The sequence below is a fragment of the Mycteria americana genome, chromosome 14 (assembly GCF_035582795.1).
Source record: "Mycteria americana isolate JAX WOST 10 ecotype Jacksonville Zoo and Gardens chromosome 14, USCA_MyAme_1.0, whole genome shotgun sequence".
NCBI classification, from domain to species: Eukaryota; Metazoa; Chordata; class Aves; order Ciconiiformes; family Ciconiidae; genus Mycteria; species Mycteria americana.
The window spans coordinates 17,620,090-17,648,088 of NC_134378.1; the positions used below are offsets into that span (position 1 = coordinate 17,620,090).

At 61.0% G+C, this 27,999-nt stretch overlaps 2 protein-coding genes across 2 annotated transcripts; one reads left to right on the plus strand and one right to left on the minus strand.

Annotated features, from left to right (window-relative positions):
- Nucleotides 1–800: 800 nt before the first annotated feature.
- On the minus strand, nt 801–16,104 carry DUSP15 (dual specificity phosphatase 15). The gene is given in 22 exon segments (XM_075516960.1): nt 801–941; nt 1,057–1,175; nt 1,332–1,727; nt 1,811–1,912; nt 2,245–2,347; nt 2,641–2,684; nt 2,856–3,045; nt 4,189–4,596; nt 5,216–5,468; nt 5,825–6,037; nt 6,206–6,320; nt 6,392–6,632; nt 6,834–6,884; nt 7,818–7,898; nt 8,536–8,641; nt 9,377–9,585; nt 9,757–9,928; nt 10,393–10,467; nt 11,129–11,178; nt 11,624–11,706; nt 13,887–13,920; nt 15,762–16,104. Coding segments are annotated over 22 exon segments (3,207 nt in total). The 5' UTR covers nt 15,783–16,104.
- On the plus strand, nt 15,781–27,707 carry TTLL9 (tubulin tyrosine ligase like 9). The gene is given in 11 exon segments (XM_075516961.1): nt 15,781–16,248; nt 18,697–18,890; nt 20,821–20,880; nt 21,571–21,718; nt 21,853–22,019; nt 22,245–22,338; nt 23,210–23,277; nt 23,279–23,407; nt 25,054–25,170; nt 25,667–25,788; nt 26,385–27,707. Coding segments are annotated over 11 exon segments (1,638 nt in total). The 3' UTR covers nt 26,456–27,707.
- The last annotated feature ends 292 nt before the right edge of the window (nt 27,708–27,999 follow it).

Consider the following 27,999-nt stretch of genomic DNA (forward strand, 5'->3'; position numbering starts at 1 on the left):
CTGCCCACCCCGGTGCCCCCAGCCCGGGGTTGTGCCGGATCCTGCGCACCGTGCCAGACCTCTGCTCTGTGCCGGGTTCCCGCGCTGTGCCCAGCCAGGACGTTGCCTCCAGGCGCAGCATGGCCCCCACCTCCCAGGAGCACCCCCCGCCCCGCTCCACTCACCAGGGGAAACTGAGGCACGGGCACCGAGTGCCTTTGGGACAGGCTCCTGCGTTGCCGGGTTGGCAGAGCAGCTACCGGGCACCTCGCCACTGCCCGCACCCCCGGCCAAGGGGCCCGGACCCGGGGCAGGACAGGTCTCGAGCCAGCGCAGGGGCAGGGGGGTCGGCTCACGCTGTCCCCCGTGGCTGGGGCTGAGCCGGCTTTGCCCGCAGCACGAGGCTCTGCCCGGGCTCGGCTCCCCCAAATGCCCGTGCGCCCCTCGGACCGGCACCAGCCCCCCAGACGGGAGCCAGCGGTACCAAAACACAACCTTTATTTCGAAGGTTTGTGAATGGCGAGTCCCCGCGGTGCGAGGTGCAAGGAGAGAGCTGGCTCTGCCCCGGCTCACCGGAGAAGCGCGCAGCAAATCCCGCCCGGGCGGGCTCCCGGCAGCTCCCAGGGAATAAATACAGCGATGTGCGTGGGGACGGCAGCCGGGCTCTACCCCGGCCGGTGCCTGCCCGCGTCCCGCCCCGCAGCGCCGAGTGCCCCGTCCGCGCCAGCTCAGGGAACAGGGCCGCAGCGGGGCTGTGGGGTGGCAGAGCATCCTCCTCCGAGGCTTCGTCGTGTCTGGGCTCTCCTGCCGCCCGCCCGGGCTCAGGGCTGGCAGAGCTGTTTGAGGACGCGGATAATGTGGCTGGAGGCGCCGGGGGTGCAGGTCTGGGGGGAGTCGCGGAGCAGCGTCGGCCCCATGCGCTGGGCGTGATGGAAGAGCTCCCGCGCGAACACCGGCTCCACCTGCGGAGGCACAGAGCCGACGGAGGACGGGCGCAGGTCCGCGTGTCCCCGAGACCGCCATGGCCCCAGCGCCCGGCTCGGGGTGCCGCGAGTGCCAGCTGCGGTGCATACTCACGTGGGCCATGATAAGCTTTTGGAAGTGGTGCCTGGCACTGGTGGGGTACTCCTCCCCGAAGCACAGGTGGATCTGGTACTGCGGCATGGGCTGCCCGTGGCTCAGGTACCCCCGCAGCTCTGCAAGACACCGGCCCTGTCAGGGGACACGGGGTCCCCGCGGCCCCACAGCAGCCACGCCGGCGCAGGACCTGCCCCTGTTCCCGAGGGGGACCGGGGTCTCCCGGGGCAGGGGCCGGCAGAGCCGTGTGCCCGGAGCGGCGGGCGGGCACTTACGCTGCAGGAACTGCTGCGTGTCCAGCAGCTTGTAGGTCTTCTCCCTCTCCAGCTTGTTGGGCCAGTCCCTGTGCGGGGCCAGTGGCCCATTCCAGTACACCCTGCCCTGGCACTGGCGCTTCATGAAGACCCCCTCGGGCGCTACCCACAGCAGCACGCCGCGCTCCAGGTGGGGCAGGAGCCGCTCCAGCACGTCGGTCATGCCGGCCACCCGGCCACTGCTGCCAAGCGCCCGCGGCGGGGGGAACTCGATCTGCTCCATGCAGGAGGGGCCGTAGAGGCGCTCGCTGTCGGCCGGCACGGCGCGGGAGGTGATGCGGCAGCCCTCGGCCGTGCGGGTGGTGACCTCCTTCACCAGCACGTCGCAGTAGTAGAGGCGGACGTGGAGCCAGCAGTCTGGGGCGAGGGGAGGGTCAGCTCCTGGGCAGCCTGGTCCAGGGGGGCCACCCAGGGCACCGCCGGGCCAGCGCGGCTCCTACCTGAGTGGTTGACGTCCTCCACCGGGAGGTAGGACGGGGGTCCGGGAAGGAGGTGGCCGTGGGTCGGGTTCCAGCCGTAGAAGACTCCCCTCACGTGGTACCCTGGGCCAGGGCAGAGATGAGGTGGTACAGGGACATGGGCAGCTGTCCCCGAGGGCTCCCGGGTGCTGTCCTGGCCCCAGCCCCTGGGCCAGGCGGGAAGCAGGGTCCTTCCCACCGCTGCTGCTCGTTACTGGGCCTCGTTAAAGCCCCTAAGTGCATGATCAGGTGGCTTCGCTGGGGCAGGGAGGGAGCCCCCAGCCCCGGTCTCCATCCCCACGGGCATTGCCTGCACAAGGGACGGGATGCGGGGCTGCGGAGAGGGGGGTTGCTCCCAACGGGCAGCGCGTGCTCCCTGCCCCCAGCCCCATCCCGCTGCCGGGGACCCTCCTCACCTCGCTCGGCCGGGTGGGCAGAGAGCAGGGGCAGCGGAGACACGTGGCACATCTCCATCGTGCCCTTCTGGCTTTCCTCCTCCGGACTCCCCGTGGCACTGCCCTGGGGAGGAGAGCGGCTGCGGTGAGGGCTGAGCCGGCAGCTGAGCCCCTGAGCTGGCTCCTGCCTCTGCTATGGACCCTGTGTGCCGGCAGATCCCCTGCCTGAGTCTGGCAGCTGCGTGGCACAGGGGACCCTCGGCGATGCTCAGGGGAGCCAGCTGCCGCGTGGGACAGACCCAGGCAGTGTGCAGGCAGGAGAGCAGCCGGTGGACGACGCGGGATTTGGGGCTGCCACCTTCTCCAGCCCGCAGGCAGCTCCTGCGGCAGACGGCACGGGGCGGGGGGCTGGCTCACCTGCTGATCCTCGCCGGCTGGGGACCGCGTGTCACCGTCCCTCTCTGCGGAGAGCAAGGAAAACCCACTGAGCCCCTGGCCAACAGCACGAACAGCACCCGGAGAGGAAGAGGAGTGGGGAGGGTGATGTCTGCGGGACACGGGGCTCGTACAGGCACGGCGCAGGCATCAGCCCCAAGTCCGGCGCGGGAGGAGGAGGGACGGCAGGGACGTACCTGTGTCCCGGGCGCCCTCGGACACGATCTGATACACCTTGTAGGGCTCGGAGATGTCCAGCTGGCTCCGCTCGGGCACCTCCTGGAAGTCGGTGCTCTTGTTGAGGGCGCAGCGGAGACGCGTCTTCCAGGTGGAGGGGTCGGCCTTGTCCGTCCCCTCATGGTACTTCCCCTTGTAGATGGCCCAAGCCTGCCGGGCAGAGGGTGCCCTGTGCTGTGGGGGCTGCCTGCGCCCCAGCCCCCCGCTCCGCTGTCCAGGGGGGCCCACGGGGGTGTGAGTCCACTGGGGCTGGGCGGGGGGCAGCGGGAAGCTGGGGCTGTGCGCCCTGGGGGGGCTGCGGGGAGCTGGACGGTGGGAGGTCCTGGGAGAGGGCACGGAGCCGGGTGGGGGGTCTCAATGGTGTGCATGGAGCCAGGTGGGGGGTCCCGGGAGAGTGAACAGAGCCGGGCAATCGGGAGCTCTGGGGGTGCACACAGAGCTGGGCAGGGGGTCCCAGGGGTGCACATGGAGCTGGGCAGGGGGTCCCGGGGGTGTGCAGGGAGCCGGGCAGGGGGTCCCGGGGGTACTCACGGAGCCAGGCAATGGGGAGCCCCGGGGGTGCGCAGGGAGCCGGGCACTGGGAGCCCCGGGGGTGCCCAAGGAGCTGGGCGGGGGTCCCAGGGGTGCACAGGGAGCCGGGCAATGGGGAGCCCCGGGGGTGCGCAGGGAGCCGGGCAGGGGGTCCCGGGGGTGTGCAGGCAGCTGGGCAGGGGGTCCCGGGGGTGCTCACGGAGCCAGGCAATGGGGAGCCCCGGGGGTGCGCAGGGAGCCAGGCAGGGCGTTCCGGGGCAGTACCCAAAGCCGGGTATGGGGAGCCCCGGGGGTGCCCAGGGATCCGGGCAGGGGGTCCCAGGGGTGCGCAGGGAGCCGGGCACTGGGGAGCCCCGGGGGTGCCCAGGGAGGGGGGTCCCGGGGGTGCACAGGGAGCCGGGTGGGGGTTCCTACGGGTGCTCAGGGAGGCAGGCAGGGGGTCCCGGGGGTGCGCAGGGAGCCGGGCACCGGGGAGCCCCGGGGGTGCGCAGGGAGCCGGGCAGGGGGTCCCGGGGGTGCACAGGGAGCCGGGTACTGGGGAGCCCCGGGGGTGCGCAGGGAGCCGGGCAGGGGGTCCCGGGGGTGCGCAGGGAGCCGGGCACTGGGGAGCCCCGGGGGTGCACATGGAGCCGGGCAGGGGGTCCCGGGGGTGCTCACGGAACCAGGCAATGGGGAGCCCCGGGGGTGCGCAGGGAGCCGGGCACTGGGGAGCCCCAGGGGTGCGCAGGCAGCCGGGCGGGGGTCCCGGGGAGCCCGCGGTACCTTGAAGAGCGCGGCGTCCTGCTGCTGCCGGTAGTCCTGCTTGGCCGCGTGCTTCCAGGGGATGCGGAAGAGCGTCCGGTGCCGGTTCTCCCAGCGCAGCCCCGGGTACCGGCCGCTGTCGATCTGCGCGATCAGCCACTCCTTCAGCCGCATGGGCGCCCCCGGCTCCGCCATCGCGGCCCCGCGCCCGGCCCGGCCCGGCCCGGCCCCGCCGCCCCGGGGGAACGTGTCGGGACGGCGAAAGCGAAAGCGCGGCTCCGGCTTTCACTTTCCCTTTCCCGCCCGACGCCGCCGGCTCTGGCTGCGCCGCCGGCCCGGCGAGGCGGGGAGGGGGCGGCCCACGGGAGAGGGGACGGGGTCACCCGCGGGAGAGGGGACGGGGCCGCTCACGGGAGAGGGGACAGGCACCTCACACCCACGGGAGAGCGGACAAGGCAGCCCACGGGAGAGGGGACAGGGCAATCCAGAGGAGAGGGGAGGGTACCTCACACCCACGGGAGACAGGACAGGGCCACCCGCGGGAGAGGGGACAGGCACCTCACACCCACGGGAGAGCGGACAAGGCAGCCCACGGGAGAGGGGACAGGGCAGCCCATGGCAGTGGGGACAGGGACACCCATGGGAGAGGGGTCAGGGACGCCCACGGGAGAGGGGACAAAGGCAGCCTATGGGAGAGGGGACAGGCACCTCGCACCCATGGGAGAGGGGCCAGACCCACACACGAGAGAGGGGCCAGGGCACCAGAAAGCACAGGGGACTCCCGTGCACCCCTGCACCCCCCAAGTGCCTCCCTTCAGACTTTCAGGACTCCTGCCCACTCCCCGCAGGGGACAAGGGACTCTGCTCCTCCGTCCTCCTGCTTCGGGGACCAGGACACCTCCCTGCCCCAGGGGCCGTGCCCTCCCGTGGGACCAGCATTTCAGCCCGCGGGTGTGGGGAGCTGCAGGAGCCGGCACGGGGTTTCCCGGCTGGTGTGAGCAGTGCTGTTGCCCCATCTCTCGAATCTCTCCTCCGCTCTAACACTCACATCTGCCTTGTGGGGATCCGGGTGCTGACTCGAATGGGAACCGGGTGGGAAGGGCCGAGATGAGCTGTGCCAAGGGCTGCCGGGGGCCAGCGAGGGAGCCTGACTCATCCCGTGCCCGCACCAGCTCCCCACCAGCCGTGGGGTTCCTGGCAGAAGCCGTCCCCGCAGAGTAGATGTGGCACCCGTGGCCGTGGCGCTTCTGGGCACCGGCCTTCGCACGCCCCGGGAAAGAGCTTCCCCCGCCTGCGCTGCTCTGCGGGGAGGTGGGTGCACGTGTTGGTGCACACATGGGTGAGACGGGCGTCAGTGCCAGGAGAGGGTCGGGCTCAGCGCAGGGTCCCAGACAGCCCCTTTGCTCCCGGCTGGCTCCTGAGCATCCTCCCTCAATGCCACCGCTGCCAGAAGGGTCTGTCCCTCCCTTCAGAGAGGAGCCCGGCTCAGCCGTCCTTTCAGGAGGAAGCGGGATTTCACCTCGCGTAGGGCAGGGATGGAGCTGGTTGGCACCGAGCACCGCCTGACTGCCCTTGCGAAGGGCCGTGCTGGAGCAGGGCTGGCACCGTGTCCCCTGCCCACCCCAGCAGCTGGGTGGGCTTTGCCCTCTGGGCTCACCCGTGTGACACCGGTGTCGGCTCCTCCATCACCGCTGCAGAGCCGCGCGTCGCTGCGGGGAAACCCGGCTCCCCCGCCCGGCTCGCAGCCCGATGGGTCTCCTTTCGCAGCCCACTGGGTTTCCTTTCCAGCTCTGAGTCAGAGACAGTCACCTCTCGCGGGGAGGAGAGACGAGGCTCCCGAGAGCTGACGGGCTGCTCGGGGCTGCAAAGCCTTGAAATGAATAAGCACCAACACGGCGCCCAGCTCCGGGCTTTCCCGCAGGGCACGGGGACGAGGGCATGGCCGCGGGGACGAGGGCATGGCCGCGTGGCACAGGGCATGCGGGGCCACGCAGGGGTGTACGAGCCAGCCACGCTGGCAGGGGTTTGCTCTCCTTACCGAGCCTGTCCATTGCCCCTTTGCCGCAGAGCAAAGCCTGCCCGCCCTGCCTGCGCCTGCGATGGAGGCGGCGATGCCAGCACTGCGGCTCTGGGCACCAGGAGCTCGGGGAGTCCTGGTTTGGGGAGGGGGGGGACAGGTAGGACCCCCCTGGCCTAGCCAGCGTTGGGCCATGCTCGCCCTCACCCTGGCAGCCCGTGGCCATCCTGCTCGGTGCTGCTGTGGCCGGCCTGGCACCCCGCCACGCTCGGGGCGGTGCAGGAAGCCGCTCTGCTCTCTGCACCGCGACAGCGAGGAGGGGATTTCCAGCCGGCTGCACCTCTGCCGGGAGAGCGCCCGGGCCCTCCCTGCACCCCTCATCCCAGCAAGTCGGGGCCGTGTTCCAGGAAAAGGGCCCAGGACTGACCGAGGGAGGATCCACGTCTCCCTTTGGGAAGGGGGGCGATGGCAAGGGGTCATTGCGCAGCCTCTCTCAACAGCTTGCGCAGATCGCATCCAAGGACGGGAGATAATTGTAGCCGCCGGCTCGTTAGCCAGCCCCAGCCCAACAGGATGAGCCTTTATCAGCCAGGGATTTCATCTCATGTGACAGCCACGCGGTGACGTGCCGGATCCCAGATCTCATTACCCCGGCATCAGCGAAGATGCTCAGGAGCCGGTTTCCCCGCTGTGTTGCTCCCTGCGCAGGGAAGGCAAAGCCGCTTAACGCTTAAACTTTTCATGCTGAAATGGGCTTCAAAAGGAGTCAAACATTAACTTGCAGCTAACCCTGCCTTCACCTGGGTTTTTCCAGTTGTGCAAACCAGAGCTGCCAAAATAAATACATTTTGCTGTGCCGCGGAGCTGGGCTGGAGGTGCCGTTGCTCGGTGTTCGGCCTCACCGTGGGTTTACAGCACGAACGAGGAAACCCTGGCTGTCAATGCCTCTGCCCAGCGTGTCCCAGCATGGGGCTGACAGGAGGGTGCAGCCATGCACGAGGCACGCATCCATCCCTGGGGCGCTGGGCCACCGCCCTGCTGGGTGCTGGGTGGCCAAAGGGTGCCAGAGTGCCCTGGCCCGGGGGCGAGGGAGCGGGGAGAGCAGCCTGGCAGGAGCTGGGAGGAGCTGGGGACCCCACGGCGGAGGGTGCAGGAGCAGCGGAGGATGATGCACCCCCGGTTACTCCGTGGGCGCAGCGTCCATCCAGCGAGGCGGGAGTCGGGCTCCCAGCCTGCCTGGGTCACCCCAAGGCAGCACCCAGCCCGGCAGGCAGGTGCTGGCAGCAGGGAGGAACCACAGCCCTGAAGCTCTGCGGAAGTGAAACAGGAGCGGGCGCGCGGGTCCTGCCAAGGGGCTGCTTACACAGGAACCTCCGGGCTCCCAGGAGCTGTGGGACCCTCCCAAATTACCCTCACGTAAACGAAGGGGAGGTTTCGGGTGCCAAAAGGTGGAGCATGGCATGGCGCAGCAGCCCGGGGCGGGGGGCATAACGCCATCTCAGCCACCAGCCCCTCCTGCCCCTGCCCCTCCGTGCACCCCTTGCAGCACCCGCGGCGCACGGGGCCCCGCGCTGCCCGAGCGCCGGCACGGCGAGCACCAAGGGACCCTCGGGACGCCCAGCCGGCCGCTCACCTGCAACCCCAGCCGCCACGCAGGGGCAAACGAGCGATTATGAATTACTGACGGGCATGCCCTGTCCCACGCTGATGTCTCCTGGAAGCAGCCAGGGCAGGGGCAGTCCCTGCTTCCCGGGAAGTTTCTTTGCTCTGGGACCCCATGCCTGGCACCCCATCGCAGGCAGAGCTGGAAACCTCCCTGCAGGCACCTCTCCCTGTTCCTGTCTGGCTCCTGGGGGACACCCTCCCCCGTGGGAGAGGGGTGGCAGGGACGAGGGGGACCCCAGAAACCGGCTCTGGCTCCCAGCAGGGGAGATGCTGATCACCCAGCTGGGCATCCCCAGCATCTTCCCCACCTGGGACCTTTCTCTGCCCCAGAGAAAGCTGTAAATAGGACAAGTCTGGGGAGGAGCTGGGGCTTGTGATGCTCAGCTGGTGCCCGGCTCCCAGTGCTCCCAGCAGCCGGAGCCAGCAGGCTCCTGGACCCGGCGCTCCTGGACCCGGTGAGCGGAGAGGCTGCAGCGAAACAGGCTCCGCGTGAGTGCCCCACCTCTCCTGGAGCAGACCCTGTCCCCACAGAGAGCCCTGCCATGGCACCCAGGTTTCTGGCCTCTCTTGTAACCTTCCTGCAAGGCAGCAGGGTGGTCCCCTGTCCAGGCGTGCTGGCGTCCCCAGCCCGCTCCTTCCCCGCTCCTCCCTGGGCTGCAGAGAGCGGCCAGCAGCAGCCTCCAGACCTGCCCCACGCCAGGACCTTCCTCCTCAGTGTCCCCCTTCTGATCCGGCCATCGCGGGGGAGTCAGACCGCGCCCCAGGCAGACCATGGAGAATAGGTGTTTATTACTGGGGGGACATAGAAAGTCTTTAAGCAAAATGGCTTAAGGCTCTGCTTTAGTGAGGTCTGGCCAGGCTAAATGCTTAGTTCCCACCTTTAAAGATTGTGCCCTGGGATGGGTGGGAAGGGGGTGCAATGGACTCCTAAAGCTACAGTGCTTGCTCAGGGCTTGTGCTTGGCCGGGCTGGAGCCAGACCCTTGCCTGGGAGCTGGTGTGGTGGCATTACGTGCTAATGCACCCGCGTGTCCCTGCTCTGCGGCCGCCTCGGCTCTAGGAGCTTGTGCTGCTGGTGGGAAAACCGCTCCGAGGGGAGCGCTGGCTCTCCCGCACCCTGCGCACGCCGAGGGCCGTGCAGCGGGTACCCAAGTGCTAAAGCTGCTGCCGGCATCACCTGGGTGCTGGCCCTGCAGCAGGAGAGACCCCCTCTGTCACTCTGCTCCGAGCAGGAGCCCGTGGTGACCTGGGGGCAGAGTCCTGCGCCCTTCGCCAGGCGTCCCCAATACGCTGGATGCAAAGAGGCTGAGCCCACCGCGCGCTGCAGAGCCTGGCAGCGCACGCGAATCCCTCCCCAACAGCTGAGAGCCGGGACAGAGGATGGCACGCTCACGCCCCAGAAGAGAAGAAGGAACTGGGCATGGCGCGGGTCCCCTGCGCAGCGCTCCCCTGGCCCGCTGTGCTGCGGCTCCTTCGTCTCTCTCGGGCTGTTGGGTGATTCTTGCTGCTCTCCCTCGGCTGGGGTCACTTCAGACAAGCCGGGATGCAGGAGAACGTCCTCTTCACCCGCAGCAGGAAAGGAGTCGTGCTCCTGATGTCTCTGGCTCTTGGGACCAGTCCTTGCAGAGCTCCCTCCATCCTGGATGGCCCTCCTCTTCCCGCTGGCAGCAAGGCCTTTATTTCTTCCTCGTCGTTGAAAGGGGATGTCCCGTACCTCTGCTTCAGGTGCCTGCGGACCTGGGGAAGGAGGGAAAAGCAAACTAAGGTGCCTGTTCCAAGGGCAGGTCCAAGCCTGCCATCGAGGGGAGCAGGGGAGCAACCTGGTCCCCTGGGGACTCGTCCTTGCTCCGAGACCCGTGGGTAGGCTCAGCTGCGGAGCAGAGCACGGGTGGCAGAGGCTGGTCCCACCTTGCGGGCTGCACCGCCGCCGAACTCAGCCAGCTGCTGCCTGAAGCCGGGGTTGGGGTTGGCGACGGGCCGGACGGTTCGGACGGCCTCCAGCACCTCCTGGCAGCTCAGCTCCGTGACGGCCATGACGTAGGCGACGACCACGGTGGTACTGCGGGAGATGCCGGCGAGGCTGGCAAGGGAAAGAGCAGAAGGGCTGGTGTCGGCGCTGCGCTCTGACACCACGCTCGCCCCTTCCTCCACCCCTGTGCTTCAGCTATTTCGGTTCCTCTTCTCCGAGAACTTGCTCTCCAGGAGGCCTGAGCCCTTCCAAGGTCCTCTCCATCAGTGCCTATAAATACCCGCTCCTCCCTGGGGAAGCGAGAGCAGCGGCCGCTGCTTGGCTGCCTGCCCCAAACCCCGCTCTTCCCACTCGCTCAGCTGCAGCAAAACGCTGCCCCATCTCCAGGGCTGCCTGGATCCCGCCGGGTTTGAGTCACGAGCCACGGCCGAGGGTGCACCCTGGGTGGATCCGTGGGCACGGAGCCCCCTGGCACAGGCTGGCTTTGATCGGGGGTCTGCAGCCAAAGTGGGGGGCTGGATCTTCTCTGCTGTGCTGGGGGGACATGGCATCAGGCATGGCGAAAGAAATGTTACCAGTGGACGAGGCAGTTCCCTCCGTGCAGGCGACACTGGTGGATAAAACTGATGCATTCCTTGAAGTGCCTCTTGCTAGCAGGAAAAATAAACCAGACAGAATAAGGACTTGAGGGGTGGAACAGGATTTTTGGGCTGCAGGCAGAGCAGCCCCGCGCGTTTGAGGATGAAGCGCTAACGTAAACTGCCCGTTGCTTTACAGGCACTGCCAGCGGCTGCTGAGACCCGAGCAGCTCAGTGCTGTTGTTTCCCAAGGGAAGGTGCACGGGCCAGCTCGTGCCGTGCTGGGGACGGGAGCTGTGCTGGGGACGTGCGGGGCTGCCCTGGCACGGCCGTGACTTCTGCTGGGGCAGCGGGAGCTGGGCTGCTCACGCCTCCGGCTACGCCAGCGCCCTTGGCCGGCTCCACATCCTTCACCCGCTCTCCCCCCCTCCAGGCACCTCCCGGGGGGATGCTCGCTGCTCCTCTCCATCGGCGTTGCAGAGGGGCTGCCCCTCGCCTCGCCCGAGGGCCGGGACCTGCTCCCCGGCGGTTACTGAGCCGGGATGCTGTTGGGGTCCGGAGGTGGTCCCCAGCACCGGGGCATCGTGCCTCCAGCCTGTGGGTCGCCGTGTTTGAGGAGCTGGAGGCAGCACCTCAGGGCTCGGGGTGCCGTGAGCCCTCACCCCTGATCGTCCTGCGGAACCCAGCCCTCCCGCGTGCCCCGAGCCGGCCCGGGCCTCCCCGGGGTACTCACATATTGGCCTCGGGGGTGTCGGGCAGGGGGATGCGGAGGTAGGTGATGTCCTGGAAGACACAAAAGGAAGAGGAGAAACTCGGGCGCCGTGGTCGGGGTGTCACGCGCGCTTGCAGCCGGTCTGGCAGCGCCTTTGCTCCTCGCCCCAGTGCTGCCGTGGGGCTTCGCTCCCCCAACACGGCGTCCCCCTGCGTGGGGACGGGGCCGCTCTCTCCCGTGGCAGGGGGAGGGCAGCGGGGGACAGGCGGCTCGTGGGAGGGGGTGGGAAACAAGATGAGGCTGGAGAGCTGGAAATAGTTTCCCGTTAGTGTTCAAGGCCAGGCTACAGTCACAAGACGGCCGGTTTCCTATGCCGGGGGGGCTGCCCAGCTCCTCTGGGACCACTGAGAGGGGAGAGGTGTACGGGCCGTGGGATGCCCAGAGGGGGAAGGAAGATGCCGCAGCACGGAAGGAGCTGCAGGGATTTACACGGTGGCGTCGGGCGTGGGACCCTACCTGCAGCAAGGGCTGGGGAGATTCATGGATCGAAACGATGTGGGTGATCTTGTTCCGGCTTAACTGCTCCAGGTCTTTGGCATCTGAAGGGTAAAACTAGATATTAGCATGTATTCGTTTCTTAAGTTTCTCTTCCCACAAGCGTATCCGCCGTGCTCCTGCAGACAGACAGCACACAAAGCTTCGCTCCAGAGGATCAGCTACATCACGCCCTCCGCGTGCAGCAGCGCAGACACGGGGAAATATGCAAATGCACCCTGGAAATCTGGAACGCAAACCCCCCCGATACCAAACCAGAGACCTCCTCCCTGTGAAGGCACTCGACCTTGCTGCTCACGCTGGGGCGAGCATTTACACCCGCATGGAAAAACTCCCTCCTTCGCACGCCGGCAGCTTCCCGCCTGCCTGTACTTGTCCCCAGCGTGGGGAGGAGACGCACGCTCTGCCTGCACCTCCCCTGTGCAAGCACGCGCGCGGCGATGGGACCCGCTGCAGCCTGAGGGATCTGCTTTATCTTGTGAACTATGGAAGTGGAGCTGCAGCGGCTCGTATCAACCCCGAGTTTGGCTCGGTCTGTCTGAGCTCCCCTTTAGCACCCGAGGGATCCGCGGACGACGCCCGAACAGCGACTTGCAGCACTCTGTGTGTCCTCTCTGCAGTTGCACACACAGCATCGGGTACCCTCAGCTGCCTGGGGCGATGACCCGCTTCTCGCTAATGCCTCAGCATCCCCGGCCGTGCCCCCGGTCGCTGGTCCAGCACAGCGGCTGTTACGCTGGGAGGGGAGCGCGCTCGTCTTGCTGGCTGAGCAGCGTCGTAGCCATCTCCTTTTTATGCCACGACCGGCAGATGCTGCACGAGCGGCTGGCGAGGAGGACTAACATTTTCCCATCTCGTCGCTTTGGGTTTCTAAACTTTCACGTGGTGTAAAACCTTGGCTGGGGAATCCAGACCGCGATGCGCCGACGGCATGATGTGAATTTTAATAGGCGCGAGTCTCAAGAGAGACGCTCGCGGGCGAGCCGTGCCGTGTGCGGTGGGGACCCTCGTGGGGACTCGCGCAGCACCCGCCACCTTCCCACCCACCTCAGGCAGGCAGAGTGATGGCAATTAGTGACGCTGGCATCAGGGCTTACAGCGGCTGGAAAAGCTTTCAGCTGGAGCAAATGTCCCTCTGAGCAGCCAGAGCTTAATGTAGCAGGCCTGAAATCTCTGTCGTCACCCTGTATTACTTTGTAGAGCGAAGCTTGGGTGGCATCAGGTCACTCGCAGGAACCCCGGTGATGAACCTGGGAGCCGGGTGCCCTTGTCTCTCTGCCCCAGCGAGCCGCAGTCCCCCCAGCCCACCCCACGGTGCCATGGGGTGCGGAGAGCACAGGGCTGCCCCGGCCAGGGCTGCTGCTCAGGCTCTGATGACATTTTCTTAGCAATTCACACCAGTGCTTTTAAACCTTCTCAGCACTTAGAGCAGGAATCAAGCTGCCAACAGAGCCATGAGGGAGGCAGGAGCACTAATAAATGCTGGTTTGTCGTGGTAGATGCCAGCACTTGGTCATGAATTGTCCCCTGATAATGAAAAACCCCTTAAAATAGTGAATTGGTGCGAGAAGGGGTGACTCTGCCTCTGGGAGAAATTCCCTCCTGAGGGTGGACAGCCCCCCCCTGCATCTCCTACAGCTGTGAAACTGGGGTGCGTCACCCTCAGCGGTTCCGGTCCTGCTCCCTGGCGCTGGTGCGGCACCGCCAGCTCCTCTGCTCCCGGCACGGGGTCCACACCAGCTCAGGCACGTGGCACAGCCCGCTGCGGCGGGTGAACTCCCACAGGACTTGGGGGTTTTGAAAGCAAAGCCTGGCTTGCCCCGTGCCGCCCCGCGTGCCCCCGTCCCCTCCCAGCCCGCCCAGCTCGCTGCCTCGCGCAGGGGAAGCGGGACGGCTGCGAGGGCTTCCCGGTCCCAGCCGACAGCGTCACCCCAGGGACAGGCTGCCGGGACCCTTCCTGGCGAGGCCACGGCCCCGCTCAGCCCCGAGAGCCCAGGGCAGCCGTTAAATACGGAAACCAAAGCGAAGGCAGAGGGTTTCTGCCTTGTGTTTCCTCCTGGTGCCTCCGCTCTTGCTGCTGCCAACACAGACCAAGCGGCAGAGCGGAGCACGTGGTGGGCGCTGGCAGGGGGTCGGGCAGCGGCTGCAGGCAGGGAGGCACGAACTCAAGGAAGCCCAGCTCCCCGACTGCAGGACATCTCTGCGGTGGCGGGGCTCCGCTTACCGATGAAGTTCCCAAGGTAGAGGCCGGGGAGGATCTGCGGAACACAAGGAGAAGTGGCGGTGTGAGCAGCAACCTTGTGCCGGGGTACCCACCGCACCGGGACCCCCCGCGGGAAGCAGCGACCTCGGCCGGAAAGGCCAAAGTTCGGCCATTAACGTGACCGTCACCAGCCCCGCAGCCCCGGGGCCGGAGCGGTGCCGGTGCAGCTGGCCACGGGTGCTCCCGGCGCTGCCGCTGCTCTGGCACCCAGCACGAGGGGCTGGACGCAGCCCTGGCACCCCAACCTGCGCAGCCGCCCGGCGCTGCACCCTCGCAGGCGCTGGGAGTTGGCCACGGCTTTTTTATTGCTCCTCTTGCTTATTATCAATAAATTCTTTGTCGGAGCTTTTTATCTGAGCTCAGCAAGCTCCTCCATACCGCCTTGGACTGCACCCGTGGCCTGCAGAAGTCCTGCTGGCTGAGGGACGGGGAAGCAACAGGCATGACGAAGCCTGGGGGGGAATGCAGTGGTCCCCCCCCCAGCCCCAAGCTCTGCTCCCCTCACTCTGCACTGCAGGGAGCCCGTTTCTAACAGCCCAGGAACGGATCGCTCTGGACACCGTGTCTTCATCTTATTTTCCTTGTGAAATGCCACTTTTCACGATGAAAAGACAATTACATGACAATGCCTCTGTTAATCACACTGTGGATGCAGAAGCGGGATACCTTGCATCCCTTCTTACCTGGAGCTATTTTATATTTTCCCTTTCTCCCAGCCTGGGCAGCGAGGCTCCCCGGGCTGTTCACCCCCATGTCTGCCCGGTTCCCCTCCGACTTCTCCCTGCTGCGATGTTTGGTGCCCAGGACCTGGGCAGGCAGAGGTGATCTCTACCAGCACAGCTGGGCTCACGCTTATCTCACTGCCCACGTTTGGAAAGGTTTCTCTTGGTCAAACAGCTTAAAGAGGGTTTTTTTTATGATTCCTAAGATTTTAGATCATCTATCGACAGGGCGCCTTTCGCTTGCAGTTGCGGCACTGAGATGAGCTGGTAGGAGAGCGTCAGTTAGCAAGGGCAGCTCCCAAGGGCAGGATGCCGAGCCACGAAGAGCGGCACGTTCCCGTCCCCAGCACCCTTCTGACCCGCTCCTCGCTGGAGAAAACGGGGCAGTTACAGCCCCGTCTGCAGCACCGGGCGCTTCTCCAGATATCTGGAGAAGATATCTGGAGATATCTCTTAGATATCTGAGAGATATCTCAGATATCTGACCATATCTCCCAGATATCTCCCAGATATCTGGGAGATAAGACCATAACCGGTCTTATCTCCCAGATAACGACCGGTTATGGGGCTGGGGAGGGGTGTTCCAAGCTTAGGAGCCGGAGATTCTTGCAGGAAGGAGGTGTCTGTTCGCCTGCGACAAGGGGAAGTCAAACGACCGTAAAATAGCGCCCGTCCCCTCCGCCCAGTGATGCTGAGCCCCACGCACAGCCCGGCCCCGCTGAGCGGGGGGTGCGGGACCGCCGGGCTCGGGGTCGCACAGGGTTTTTAAAGGGTCGCACTTGGTTTTTAAAGGCGTTGGGAAAGGTTCCCCCCTCCCTCGGAGGGGCTCGCTGTCACCCCCCCGTCCTCCACACCCCCCGGGTGGCTGTTGGGACACCCCCGTCTGCCGGCTGGCGCAGCGTCCCTGCCTGCTTCTCCTCCGGTTTCTCTCCGGCAGCAGGTAAACAAGCTGCCTGACAGCCGAGCCCTGTGCCGGATCCGGTGCTGGCAGGTGAAACGCCGCTTGGCACGGCAGAGCGAGCCACCAGGCAAACCTCTCCTGCCTCCAGCGCTGAGACAAACCACCCCGGCATGGCCGGCCCTGCAGAGCAGCCGCCCCAGCACGCCCCGTTACCTGGCTCATGCCGTTTCCCATGGCCGGCAGCGGGTGCCGCAGGGGGAACGGGGCGCGGGTGTCCTTGTCCCCAATGCTGCCGTCCTCCCCGTCCCCAGGCGCAGCCGCTCTCCCTGCTCCGGACGCTCCCCGGTCGTGTTTCCGTCATGAAGAGCTTGGCACCCCTGGGATCGCTGCCCGTGGCAGGCGGGCTCGTTCCCGGCTCGGCAAGGCCGAGCAGGCAGTGGCTGTGCCGGGGCACAGGGGACCTCGGCCGCCGTCCTCCGCGGCTCCCGCCAAGGCCCTTCCCCGGCTGCTCCAGCTCTGCCGCGTACCGGCTGCTGCTCTCGCTGGGAGCAGACAAAGGAGGAGAAACTCCCCCTCTGCGCCGTGGCGTGGGAGCGCGGGGGCCGCGCTGGCTGCTGCCTGTCGCCGCTGCCTGCCGCGGCCGCACAAGGCTGCAGTGTTGGGAGAAGAACAAAACCTTTGTCCCGCTCCATCAAGGAAGGTCTGTGCGGCCACGCGGCGAAGCGCCCAGCGCCATGCCCACCCCTGCCTGCACCATGCCCACCCCTGCCTGCGCCATGCCTGACCTGGCCTGCGCCATGCCCACTCCTGCCTGCGCCGTGCCCACCCCTGCCTGCACCATGCCCACTCCTGCCTGCACCATGCCCACTCCTGCCTGCGCCATGCCCACCCCTGCCTGCACCATGCCCACTCCTGCCTGCGCCATGCCCACCCCTGCCTGCACCATGCCCACTCCTGCCTGCACCATGCCCACCCCTGCCTGCACCATGCCCACTCCTGCCTGCGCCATGCCCACTCCTGCCTGCGCCGTGCCTACCCCTGCCTGCACCGTGCCCACTCCTGCCTGCACCATGCCTGCCTCTGCCTGCACCATGCCCACCCCTGCCTGCACCATGCCCACTCCTGCCTGCGCCGTGCCCACCCCTGCCTGCACCATGCCCACTCCTGCCTGCACCATGCCCACTCCTGCCTGCGCCATGCCCACCCCTGCCTGCACCATGCCCACTCCTGCCTGCGCCGTGCCCACCTCTGCCTGCACCCGCCGCAGGCTGTGCGAGACCCCGGCCCCACACGCCTCGGGGCTGCCCAGGGGCAGGCAGCGGTGCCCACCTGCAGGCAGGTGACGCAGTGGCCCTGCCCTGCCCGGGGGGGTCTGCGTGGGTCTCCCGGGGGCTCTGCAGGGCAGCCGGGTCGGGCAGCACCGGCGGGTCCCGTCAGCCGAGCGCAGGGGTCTGGTGGGTGAGGGCTCACCCGCTGCCGGTCACCCGCGGCCCCGGCCCCCCCGCTCCCCCCCAGAGCAACGTTCTGGGCCGGATTTTGGAAGGTTTTAGGCCTGTTCGCCGTCCCCCTCTGCCACCGGCCCCGGCAGCCGTGTGCACCCTGCTGGGCTCACTGGGACCGGGGAAGCGCTGGTCCCCGTCCCTGCCCGGCGGCGGGACGGTGGCAGAGGCAGAGCCAGGGGTCTGGGGACCCCCCCGAGCCCCCAGCCCTGCACTGCCCGGGCTCCCAGGCTGCCTGCAGGGACCCGGCCCCGGGTGCAGCCCCCGCCCTTGCTCCCCCCCCGCCCCGCCCCGCATGGCCTCCGCCTGCCCGGGGGGGTGGGTGGCTCCTCGGCGTCACAGGGGTAGGGGACGGCCCCGAAACGCCCCCGCCCGGACCCCGGCCCTACCCCTGCGCCCTGCGGGGGGGGCACAGGGCAGGGGACCTGGGGGGGCACAGGGCGGGATGAGAGGGGATGGGGGCACACCGGGGGGTCGGGCCGGGGGGGAGGGGCACGGGGCACACCGGGGGGTCGGGAGGGGGCGGCCCCGGGGTTCCGGTCCCGCGAGCGCCCCCTGCTGCGCAGCGGCGTGGTTGCCATGGGGACGGGCGCGGCCTGGCGGGCGCAGGCGCAGGCTCGTGCCCAGGCTTAGGCCCAGGCTCAGGCTTAGGCACAGGCACGGGCACGGGCTCAGGCTCAGACACAGGCCCAGGCTTAGGCCAGGCTCAGGCTCAGGCACAGGCTCAGGCTTAGGCCCAGGCCCAGGCCGGCTGCCCACAGGGGAGCGCGGAGGCGGCAGTCGCAGCCGAAGGCGGACGGGGGTAACGGCCCGGAGCGGGGCGCCCGGCGGGCTCACGGCGCCGTGCCCCCGGCTCTTGCAGCGTGTCACAGCCCAGCGCTGCCCGCGCAGGCGAGGGCGAGCACGGCGCCAGCGGGGCCTCCTGCACCCGGGCCACGCGCTGCGTCCCACCTGCCCAGCCAAAGGAGCTTTTGCCTTAAAACCGCCTGAGGATGGCGCGTCGCGATAGGCCCTCCGAAACGGCCGCGTTGCGGGGAGCCGCGTTTGTATCCGTGGGCAGGTTTAGTCGCGACAGGTAAAACTCGCAGCCTGGGGGGCCTGCCCCCTCCTCCCCGGGGCGTCGCTTCCCCTGCAGCACAGCGGCTGAGCAGGACGCGTCCCTGCTCTGAGCCTTCCCGCTCGCCAGCGCTGGCACGAACGGAGCTGAGGGTGGTTTGTAGCACTGGGCCGTAACCTGCGGCGGTTCAGGAGCGGTGGAGCTGGGCTGCCGCGGCCCTGGGGGCTAAGCCTGCCCGCAGAGGCGGTTACAGCTGCCGGCGTGGCAGCGCTGATCAGTGCTGCCTGTCCTGGAGAGGAGCGTGCTGACCGCGCAGGGAGGCTACATTAGAAATGGTAGAACGTGGATTGTGAGACCTGCTCTGTTCTAGCTTCCCCTGTCCACGCAGAGATACAGAAAATCAAAATCGAGCCTTCTTCTCCTCAAAGAAAAAGCAGCCCTCAATGGTATCCATCTTTATTTATTTGTCTCCTCGGGGTATGTGGTGCAGTTGATCCCCAGATGTCACCAGAAGCGTCTCAAGGGCAATTAAAGTGAGTCAGACTGTGGGAGCATTTGTTGAGCTGAACCTTATATTTCTCTTTCTATTCAGCTGAGTCAGAAGAACTGCTTAGTGAAGAATCTGAAGAGGTTTCGGAAGCAGTTAGAAAGAGAAGCAGGAAAGCTTGAGGCAACAAAATGTGCCTTTATTCCAAAGACCTTCAAAATGCCTTCAGAGTGCTATTTGCTTGTGGAAGAATTTCGCAAGAATCCTGGCATCGCTTGGCTTCTGAAACCAGTAAGTATGTGCTCTCCCAGGGAAAGTGAGACAGAGATGAATGGATGCCTTCGTTCTGCGGAGGGAGAGGAAAATGTGCAGGAAATCCACAGGAAGAACTGGACACAGCAAGGTGGCTAGGAGCAGCAGTGCTCCTGGCCAGTTTCCTGGTCAACACGTACTACCAAAACACTTCTTCTTGTGCAACACTTTATTTCCGCAGTCAAAAGACAGCTCAGTTTATTTGTACAGCCAAAGTTAACTCAGTGGTGAAGGTATAAAGTGCAGAGCTCTCGTGTGGAGGAACAGACTGTGCTCCCAGGGCTTCTCGCTGTGGGGTTACAGCCAGGTCCATGCTCGGAAATCTTCCCGTTCAGCTGCAGGTGTGCAAGAAGGTGTGTGCGTGCAGGGCAGCTAACTGGGCTTCTGGTTAAGCAGCGTTCCAGGGCAGCCCCTAAAGCTGGAGCTGTGAAAGCATCTCTTTGGTTTTAGGGAAATCCCACTAAGTTAGATGTCAGCCCATGTTAAGTCCAGCCAACTTACTGAGCGGACTTCCATCCTGAGAATGCAAAGAGATTACGGGAGGCTCCATCAGCAGCCTGGAGCGCAAGTTGGGGTGGATTTGGTTGGCATTAGCTTCTCTCTCCTCTGCAGTTAGAGACCTGAAGGCTAGCCTCACGCTCTGAATCACATTTGTCCCCCCGAACCTATAGCTACCTGGAGCTGCGCTGAACTGTGCAGCAACGTCCCCTTCAGCCAGCGTCCTGGGGACCAAGGGAAAATTGTGTTTCCTTTAGAAATTACGACAGTACAACGTGATGCTGAGAAACGCCTGGCTTCTGCCAGATGATTCAAGCCATTTAACATCATGAGTAGCGTGCCGTGGTGCATAATTAAAAATACACCCATCTGTGAGACCTGCAAGCGAGCAGCCGTGGTGCTTTGGGCAGCAGGTCTGGCGAGGAGGCTGGGCAGGAGGATTCGCCTTACCCTGCGAGTCAGGCCCATCGGTAAGGGCACACTTGTGAGAAGTGAATGGGAGGTAATTATGCAAACCGACGTGTGAATTGCAGCCAGGAGGATAGCAGCTAGTGATTATCTAACTCTACAAATGGGAACGTGTTAATTGGCAACAAAAAACCTTATATTAAGCTGATTTTATGCCCACAACCTCAATTAACGTGGTAAGTAAGCAGAACACAGTAAACAAGGATATATGAAAAGCCTGTGATTACTGAGATTATACCAACAACTTAAATGAAATAGTTTGTGGCTGACCTCAAAACTCACAGACGAGTAAAAATAAACTCCGTGTTACTCCTTCTGGCGGTCTGTGCTCTTGAGCAGCCCCGTGTTGTGACGTCTCAGGTTGCCTGCTCCCACACTCAGACGCAGTAGTAGGTCAGGACGTGCACAGTCACAACACGAGGGAGCCTTGGGGCTCCGGGGAGCCTTGGGGCTTGGGCGGCTTATGTGGGCCGCTCGTCACCCGCTTTTAATACATCATGCAGCCTAGGCTGTCTTCGGGATCGTTCTGCTCTTGCTTGTCATAGTTCTCTGACATCTTTCATGACCTTCCTGTTTAACTGAGTTCTTCTGCAACATACACAAATTTAAAATGTGACTTAACAAAATTCCCGACAACATATGTTGCGTTACTTATATTTCTGCAAGCATGTGACAGAGTTTGTTTATTCGGTACTGTGGAACTTCCCCACAGGCTGGCTGCCTGCTCTGCCCTTTCCTCCAGGAATCCTCCTAACGCTTACGAATCCGAGCTTTTTGCACTAGAGGGCTGTTGTTGGATCCTGCTGCCCCCATAACCTCAAATAAATGTGCTTGCGTACAAACAGATGATGAATCAGGTTATGCAGAGCTTCTACACTGAAATGCTGGGAAAGAGCAGGACATGCTAATGTTAAAGCCAGTAACTCTGCTCTTCCACCTGTACGTTGGCAGGTCACGAGGTGAAGGGATTTTCCTGTTCGGAAAACTGAAGGATATCGTTGATTGAAGAAGGTGAGAACGACTCTGTCTTCTCCTCGGGGCATACCCAACAGGCATTTTGGTTTTTTGCTCTTATTTCATCATCCCCTTCTGCCGGTGACTTGTTCTGTTCTCCTGTGCCTGTCTCGTGCAATACTCCTTCACCATCCCCCAAGGCAACAACAAAGTTTCTTACCATGGCTTTTCCCAAACGGTCAGATACTTTATCTGGGATCTGACTTCTTACACTTTGTGTGCATATTTATATAGAAACCTCTGATCTTAGGTAGGTCTAACACTAGGCAGCAATATCAGCAACCGGGTTATATTATACATTTCTCTGCGCTTCGTAGGTTGAAAGTTTGACTTGAGAGTTTATGCTTTAGTGACATCTGTAAGTGCAAACCACCATTATTATGCCAGAAATGGATTTCCTTGCCTTAACGCCCAGTTGCTCCTTTCCTCTTCTCCCAGTACATCCCACTGAAGGCCTGGTTATACAGAGGTGGATTTGCTCGCTTTTCTGATACATGATTTACTCTGAACAGCAGAGATGAGCGCTATATCCTACCTGTCTGTGTGTGCCACAAAGAAGGGTAAGAAAAGAACGGCACAGTTCTACTCCTTGCTATTAGATGCATCAGATGAACCTTGTCACTTCTGACTCCTGCAAACACCTACAGGATTCGGCTGTCCTGCCGCTGTCACCCTGTCTCTCTCCAGTCTTTTTTCACTGGAAAACTGGTGTCACCAGATGACTGGCAATGTCAGTTTGACAAATCGGCTAGGACCGAAGCTGAAATGTCAGTCCTGGTTTTATTATTGGCGGTTGAATGTTGGCAGCCTTTCTTCTTCCTCGGCTTCGCAGAACGTAAGGACAGGGTGCTTCCTGGGAGAGAACTTTGATTTCCTATGTGTCACACTTGCTACTGGATTGAGCTTGATAGCTTTCATTGGATTAATACATCTTCCCAAAAGGTGTCCCACCTCAATTTGATGGCTTAGGAGACAGGAAAACTCATCACTTCTCTCCGTGAAAGTTCAGCAGAGTTCATGCTTGCTCTGAATGGTCAAAAGCCTTTCCAGAGCGAGGGTACAGCAAGCTGCCGTGGGCGAAGGCGCACTGAGGTTTGGAGACGTGCTGACGTGAAGAGCTTCGTGCCAGCCATGAGGTACAGTGCTAGCTCAGGCCAGTCACTCGTTCATTTTCCAGATACCGCTCTTGATTACTTCTGATTTTTAATTTTTTCCTGCAATTTTTAGTAAGATATCATTGTGCAGTATTAGACTTAAGCTCAGGTGGCTGAAGCCTGTGATTACAGGCAGGGAAGAGAATTAATTGGCACTGGGGCAGAAGAGGACTGTTTAGAGTGAGAATTCCGTATTTGCTTGTTCAGTGTCTGTTTTGATCCTTATGTCTACTTCATTCCAGATGTTCATCTCACAAATGTGGCAGTGCAAAAGGCCGCGTGTGGTTATGATCCCGGGAAGGCGAGGGATACGCGCTGTCTGCGGACTGTTCCCCCGCTGCCTGCCACTGGGGCTCTTCTGGCAGATGCAAGGACGCTGACCTCATCCTGCCAGCTGCCGTGCCGAGGACGTGTGCTGCAGCCGCTCCACTGCGCTGCCTTGTCTCCCGATACCCATAAATGTGATTTCGTTGATAGCAGCTTTAGGAGAGAGGCTGGGCGAGCGTTCTGCTTTAATGTTGCTGTGCAGCTGTCTCGCGCATCTCTAAGGCCGATCTTTTTGACTTTAAACCTAATAACTTTCTGGTTAGTGCTCTTCTGAGATGTAGATATCTTATAGCTTAGCCCTTCGCTTCTGAGACCGCAGCGGTACAACAAGGTTGACGTTGCTGCACACAACTGTCACTGTTAAGCTTCCTCTCTCAAGAGGTGGCAGCTGAGAGAAAGAGAGAGAGGGAGGGAAAAAAAAAGTCGATGGGATGTGAGATTCCTCGTGAATCTGAGATGAGGCTCAATGTTTGAGAGTAATGGAGGATGGTGTTGAACTTCCCCTCTTATGGGCTGCTCCCTTCTAGAAATCTCTCTTGTCTGTTTGGAAAGGAGGGTCTTTGCAGTACCCTGCCAGAAGAGAAGATGTTGATTGCTGTTAGGGAACTTCTGATGGGGACCTGGGGACCTTTTTTCCTATAGATATACAGTAGATATACATCAAGCCTGAAGAGTTTAACTGCATTGTGGGGCTGGTGGCCTCTACCTTCTGGTCTCTGGCTTTTTACTAAGAATTCTTGCTGGGCTGCGGAGACTATAGGGTGATGACTGAAAAAAATCATGCGGACTAAATGTGTGGTCATCTGTTGGGAGCAGCTCAGTGTGGTTGTGTTTGGATGTCTCAGGGCTGCAAGCGGGTGATTCAGCAGCTCGGACAGCACCCGACCGCCAAGCGTGGGGCAGGGTCGGTGGACGTTTGTGGATACGGACAACGCTTTCATCCGCAGCCTCCGGAGCGTTCAGAAGGTGATTATCGGTGACAAACGCTGCTTTGAGCTCTACAGCTATGACGTTCTGATCCATCAGGATCTGAAACCATAAGGGTGCTAATAAACCTACAAAGGGTTATAGCATCAGGCCAGCTGCTTTCCCTGGGACAGGGGTGTCTCGTGATGCTTCTCCATCTTGTAGGTGGGTGCTTGCAGGCCGGCTGAGAGCGAGCCAGTCTGGAACTGCAGGTGAAGCGTAGAGAGGTTTGAACTGTTTGACGTGAAGGGAGCTGCCGTCTGGAAGGATACAGCTGCTTTTGCTGGGAGTATCGGGGTTTATTAGCTGGGTGCAGCACCCTGTGACTTTGTCTGTAGGATCTCTAGCACTGTGTCGTGAAACTCTGCCAATCTGGCTATTTCTGGAATATGTTCCCCTAATATGTTATCAGCATATCACAAGTATCGCAGCGCTTGCCAGAGATGGAGGGTTACCATCATCTCTTCTCCTGCTTATGTATGTTACAGCCGTGCCCCATCAGCACTGATAAACCTCCAGCCGGTGGCATTTAGCTGCCAGCACTAGACGTGACCCGTGGCTGTGGTACGCTGCCTAGAAGGTCCCTCCTGCTAACTGTGGAGAAAAGGACTCCACAGGAGTTGAGGGTATTTGAAAGAAAACAACAAAAAATCCTTTAAAACATAATTTGACTCCAGTTTTTTAATGCAGCTTTTGTCCCTGGCTAAGTGAAAAATACATATCATTAAAGTTCAGCTGAAATTCTCAGAATTTTATCTGCTACGTACGCAACCCAAGTATTGCAACAGCAGGAACCTGAGAGCACAGCTGACTTGTCATTACAGGAGTTGAGAAAAACAGAAGCGGCAAATAGTACTTCAGAAATGACAAGCAAATAGGATTATTATTCTTTCAGCCTTAATCATGTAAAACGCAAGCAGCACCACAGGTAAGGAAATTTCCCTTAGATATGATTTATGTTGACGGTGCTCTCCTACGAAATGGCTTCTCTAATTTATTTTTTTTAACTCTTCCCTCTGACAAGCCACGGTAGCTGGTATACCTGTTACAGCCCTGCGTCCTGTCAGCTTCAGCCCAATATTTCACGTGGTGCCACTGGGGACGGCTTTGTTTCAAATGAGCAGATAAATGCAGCTCAGCTGTGGTCCTGGATAGCTCTGATTTGCACAATCTACGCCGTTCCTAGCCTCACACCACATTACTGCTTAGGCAGCCTGCGCGTAAAGAGGTGGAGTAACTTCAGCTGGTCAGGGAACAAATGAATCGGAATGAAAGTCCTCGATGCCGTCACAGTGCCCAGCATCGCAGGGCTGCTGGGCTCTCGTAGGAGAGCTGTTTGAACGCTGCGTTGTGCTAGCAACCTGTTCCCAGGAGACATCCGCATTCCGCCACTAAAAAAAGGGTTAATGCTCATTCTGTGAATTCTCCTCAGCGTTTACTGCTTCAGCTAGACTTTGGTTTTCACTTGTATGTCTTTCTGGAAGCTAGAGGGATTTTTTTTCTTTAGTGCCATCGAGAACAGGAATAGAAACTTTGCAATAAGCTCAGAATGTTCTTTGGCTCGGCGCATGGGAAAGAGCTTTAGGGTTGGATTTCCTATTGCTTCACACTTAACTCCTGCCTGCGAGCAGGGTAATGATTTTGCGGACAGGCGTTTCTCTTCAATGAACCATTGGCAAAACTGCCTGTTTCTCCCTAATTCACTGTTGTCATATCTCCTCAGCTGGCTGCTGGAGGTGAATGCTGCTTCTGCTTCCCTCACTGCCAGTAGCCAGGAAGACTGTGAACTCAAATGTCATCTACTCAAAGACACACTTCACACTGTGGACAGGGAGGGCAGGCAGGCAAAGATGTTTATTACCTTCTAAGGGTTTTTATTAAAATGTTTGGAATGGGTGGTGTGGTTCCATGTCTTTCTTGGCAACTGATCGTAATACTCTAACCTTTATAGCGATTAAATGATGAATTTCCAGAAACAGAGCAAAGTAGGCAATCCTACTGCCACTTCGGAGTGGGAAAACAAAGCAGCACGGGGCTGCAAAGGGAATGGAGTCTGGGGCAGAGCTGGGACTTGCACAAGAGCTCTCTTTCGGAGGCCCTTCTGCATTGTGCCTCCCACACTTGCCGCTTCTGGAGCGCGCTGTTCCGAGCAGCTTGTCTTGCAGCGTTTTGTGATTGACTTTACAACTGTGCTAACCTCAGATATTAATAGTAGAAAGATGCCCACTGCTTTCAGCTGTTCAGCTTTGTCTCTGATTGTCTGGGAGTTTATTCCTGTGCGCAGACAGATAATTGTCATTGCTCAGGTACTTCAGTACACGTATTTGATGTTGTAGGCTGACGGGGAAGGAGAAGCGTGTTGGAGGCTTTGACCCGATACGGAACGACAGGCCTGTCAGCAGAGGGGGAGACCTGGGTACTCCGGTGGATGGGAACGGCATGGCAAACGCACATTTCGGTGCGTACTCATCCAGTGCTGGCAGGGTGCTCTGCTCGCGTCCCTAAGCTCGCTGCACGTCAGCGAGAGGAGAGGGCACACCTTTCACTCGAGAATAAAAGAACAAGAACGGGCTTGTGGGCTTTTACGGGATTGAGAGACCAAAAGGAGCAAATGCTTTCCAAAAGTGGATGTACACCACCAGGCTGCAGGAGCACTGTCAAAAACAAACACGTAAATGGAGTGGGAACAGTTTTGGTTATAGTCCCGCTTTCCAAGCGTTAAGTCACAGCAGAGTTCTCCATATGCCAGCTTTGGTGCAAAAACCGCTCTCCGGTCAGTGTGGTGACCGCTTACTGGGCACTTTCCTGAAGCCAGTTGTGTATTTTACTGTTGGGAAGTAGTACTTGGATTCTGAAGTCATACTTCTGAGAGGCTAACGTGTATTGTAACTTTATTTTGCAGGACGCAGCTCGGTGTGCCTACAATCATCTCTGGCTGTAGTTTCTAACTAACAAAACACGAGTACACCTTCACCTGAAAGTGGGACATGACCTCACCTCTACAGGAAGGAATAGTAAGGTGATGTGTAACTCCCGTTAACGTTTTCATTGCAGGCTGCTACGATGACGGGAAGAAACAACTGAAGCAGCTTTTCAGGGATCTTCCTGCACAGCAGAACGTGTAATGCTGATCCCAAGCTTGGGATGGGAGAGATCACCGTGGATAAAGTTCACGCTCTCTTCCTCATATCAGGCAGCAGCGGTTCCCACTTCTCTCTGGACACTGCTGGCTCAACACAAGACGCTGGCCGCCTTGCTTCTGAAGGTTTCCCAGCTTGGAAGCTGCCATGGGCTTGAATGAGCTATTTCATAATGGCTGACACAAGAGACAAGGGAAGCTGGCTTCTCGGCTGTCCACCTGCACTCGCAGAGCTTAGTTCTGTACCGTGTAAGAAAACAAAGGGGCTAAACGCATCCTGCACAGCAAAACAAAGCTTTTAGGGAAGGCAGGCACCTGATCCTCCTACTGCCACTGCTATGGAAACATGTCAGAGCAGAAAACCTGTTGCCATGATACTGTAAAAATAACCTCGCCATCACACGTTACGGAGACGGCGACTGGCTGTACTACACAGGTTATGTAAGAGTGCGGCTCGAACGCAGGGACTTGGCACTGTGTGCTGCCGCTCGCTTCCAGAAGAGATGCAGTTTTCTGAAAAAGCTACAGGCAAGCTAGTTCAGGTAATAAGTCCGTGTTATTTTCCATCTGTGTATCTGAAACTTAAGCCTGAAGGGGACAGCCTCGCTTCTTGCAGTTGAACATTTAGGGTACGTGGCGTTAGCTACAGAATTTTAAAAGCTAGATCAAGCAGTGGTAGTTGGCTTTTTAGATTTAAAGAAATCACACCTCAGTTTTAAGGGTGTTTTCCAGAACTCTGCAGAATTTGAAGGCTGTGTGGAACCGGAGAAGGCAGGGCCGGGCTGCCTGGAGGAGGCACCTCTGACCTGTCAGGCTGGAAGGCGGTCAGGGAGCCAGGAAGACGCTGGTGCCGTGGCTGAAGTTCTGCAGGGCTGTGCAGAAGCTGCAGAAGGGAAGAGAGCGAGGGATCGGGCCCAGCTCTGCGTTAGGCGTCCGAGGTGTGACAGAACGGGTGAGCTACCTTGAGAGCCAGAGAAACAAGGACAACGGCCACGTTTAAAGTTTTTAAATTCTATCCAGAAACATCTTTACAGAAGTTCCAAAAAGAAAGGGCTTGGCAGGACCCAGACACTTTCCTGTACACAGAAAAAAATCAAACTCACTGCAGTCCATTACTAAATATGATTGATTCTTTAAAAATCTGCTTATGGTCTTAACCAAGTCGTGCTGGCATAGGAAGTTCAGACTAAGGAGGGTAGCGTGGGAGACAATAAATGTTAAAACCTTTGAAGAAACCATTACTGGTTAAATCAATTGTCCTTTACTACAAGCTGGGCTCAGTGACTATTCCTGCTCAGCCCTCTTCAGGCTGCTTTTTTTAAATACACATACATTTTATCCCTTCATCTAGTTTTGAAAGCCTCGTTGCTGTGGTCTCTTGCCTTCCAACTTAACGGAACATGTTTTCCCAGTGAGACTAAAAGGATGCTGCCTCCTCCTGTCCCTCCCTACGCATCTTAAAGAGATTCCTGACATGCTTCAGCTGTATAGCTTGGCCTTGTTTTAATACCACAGGCACACACAACTCCT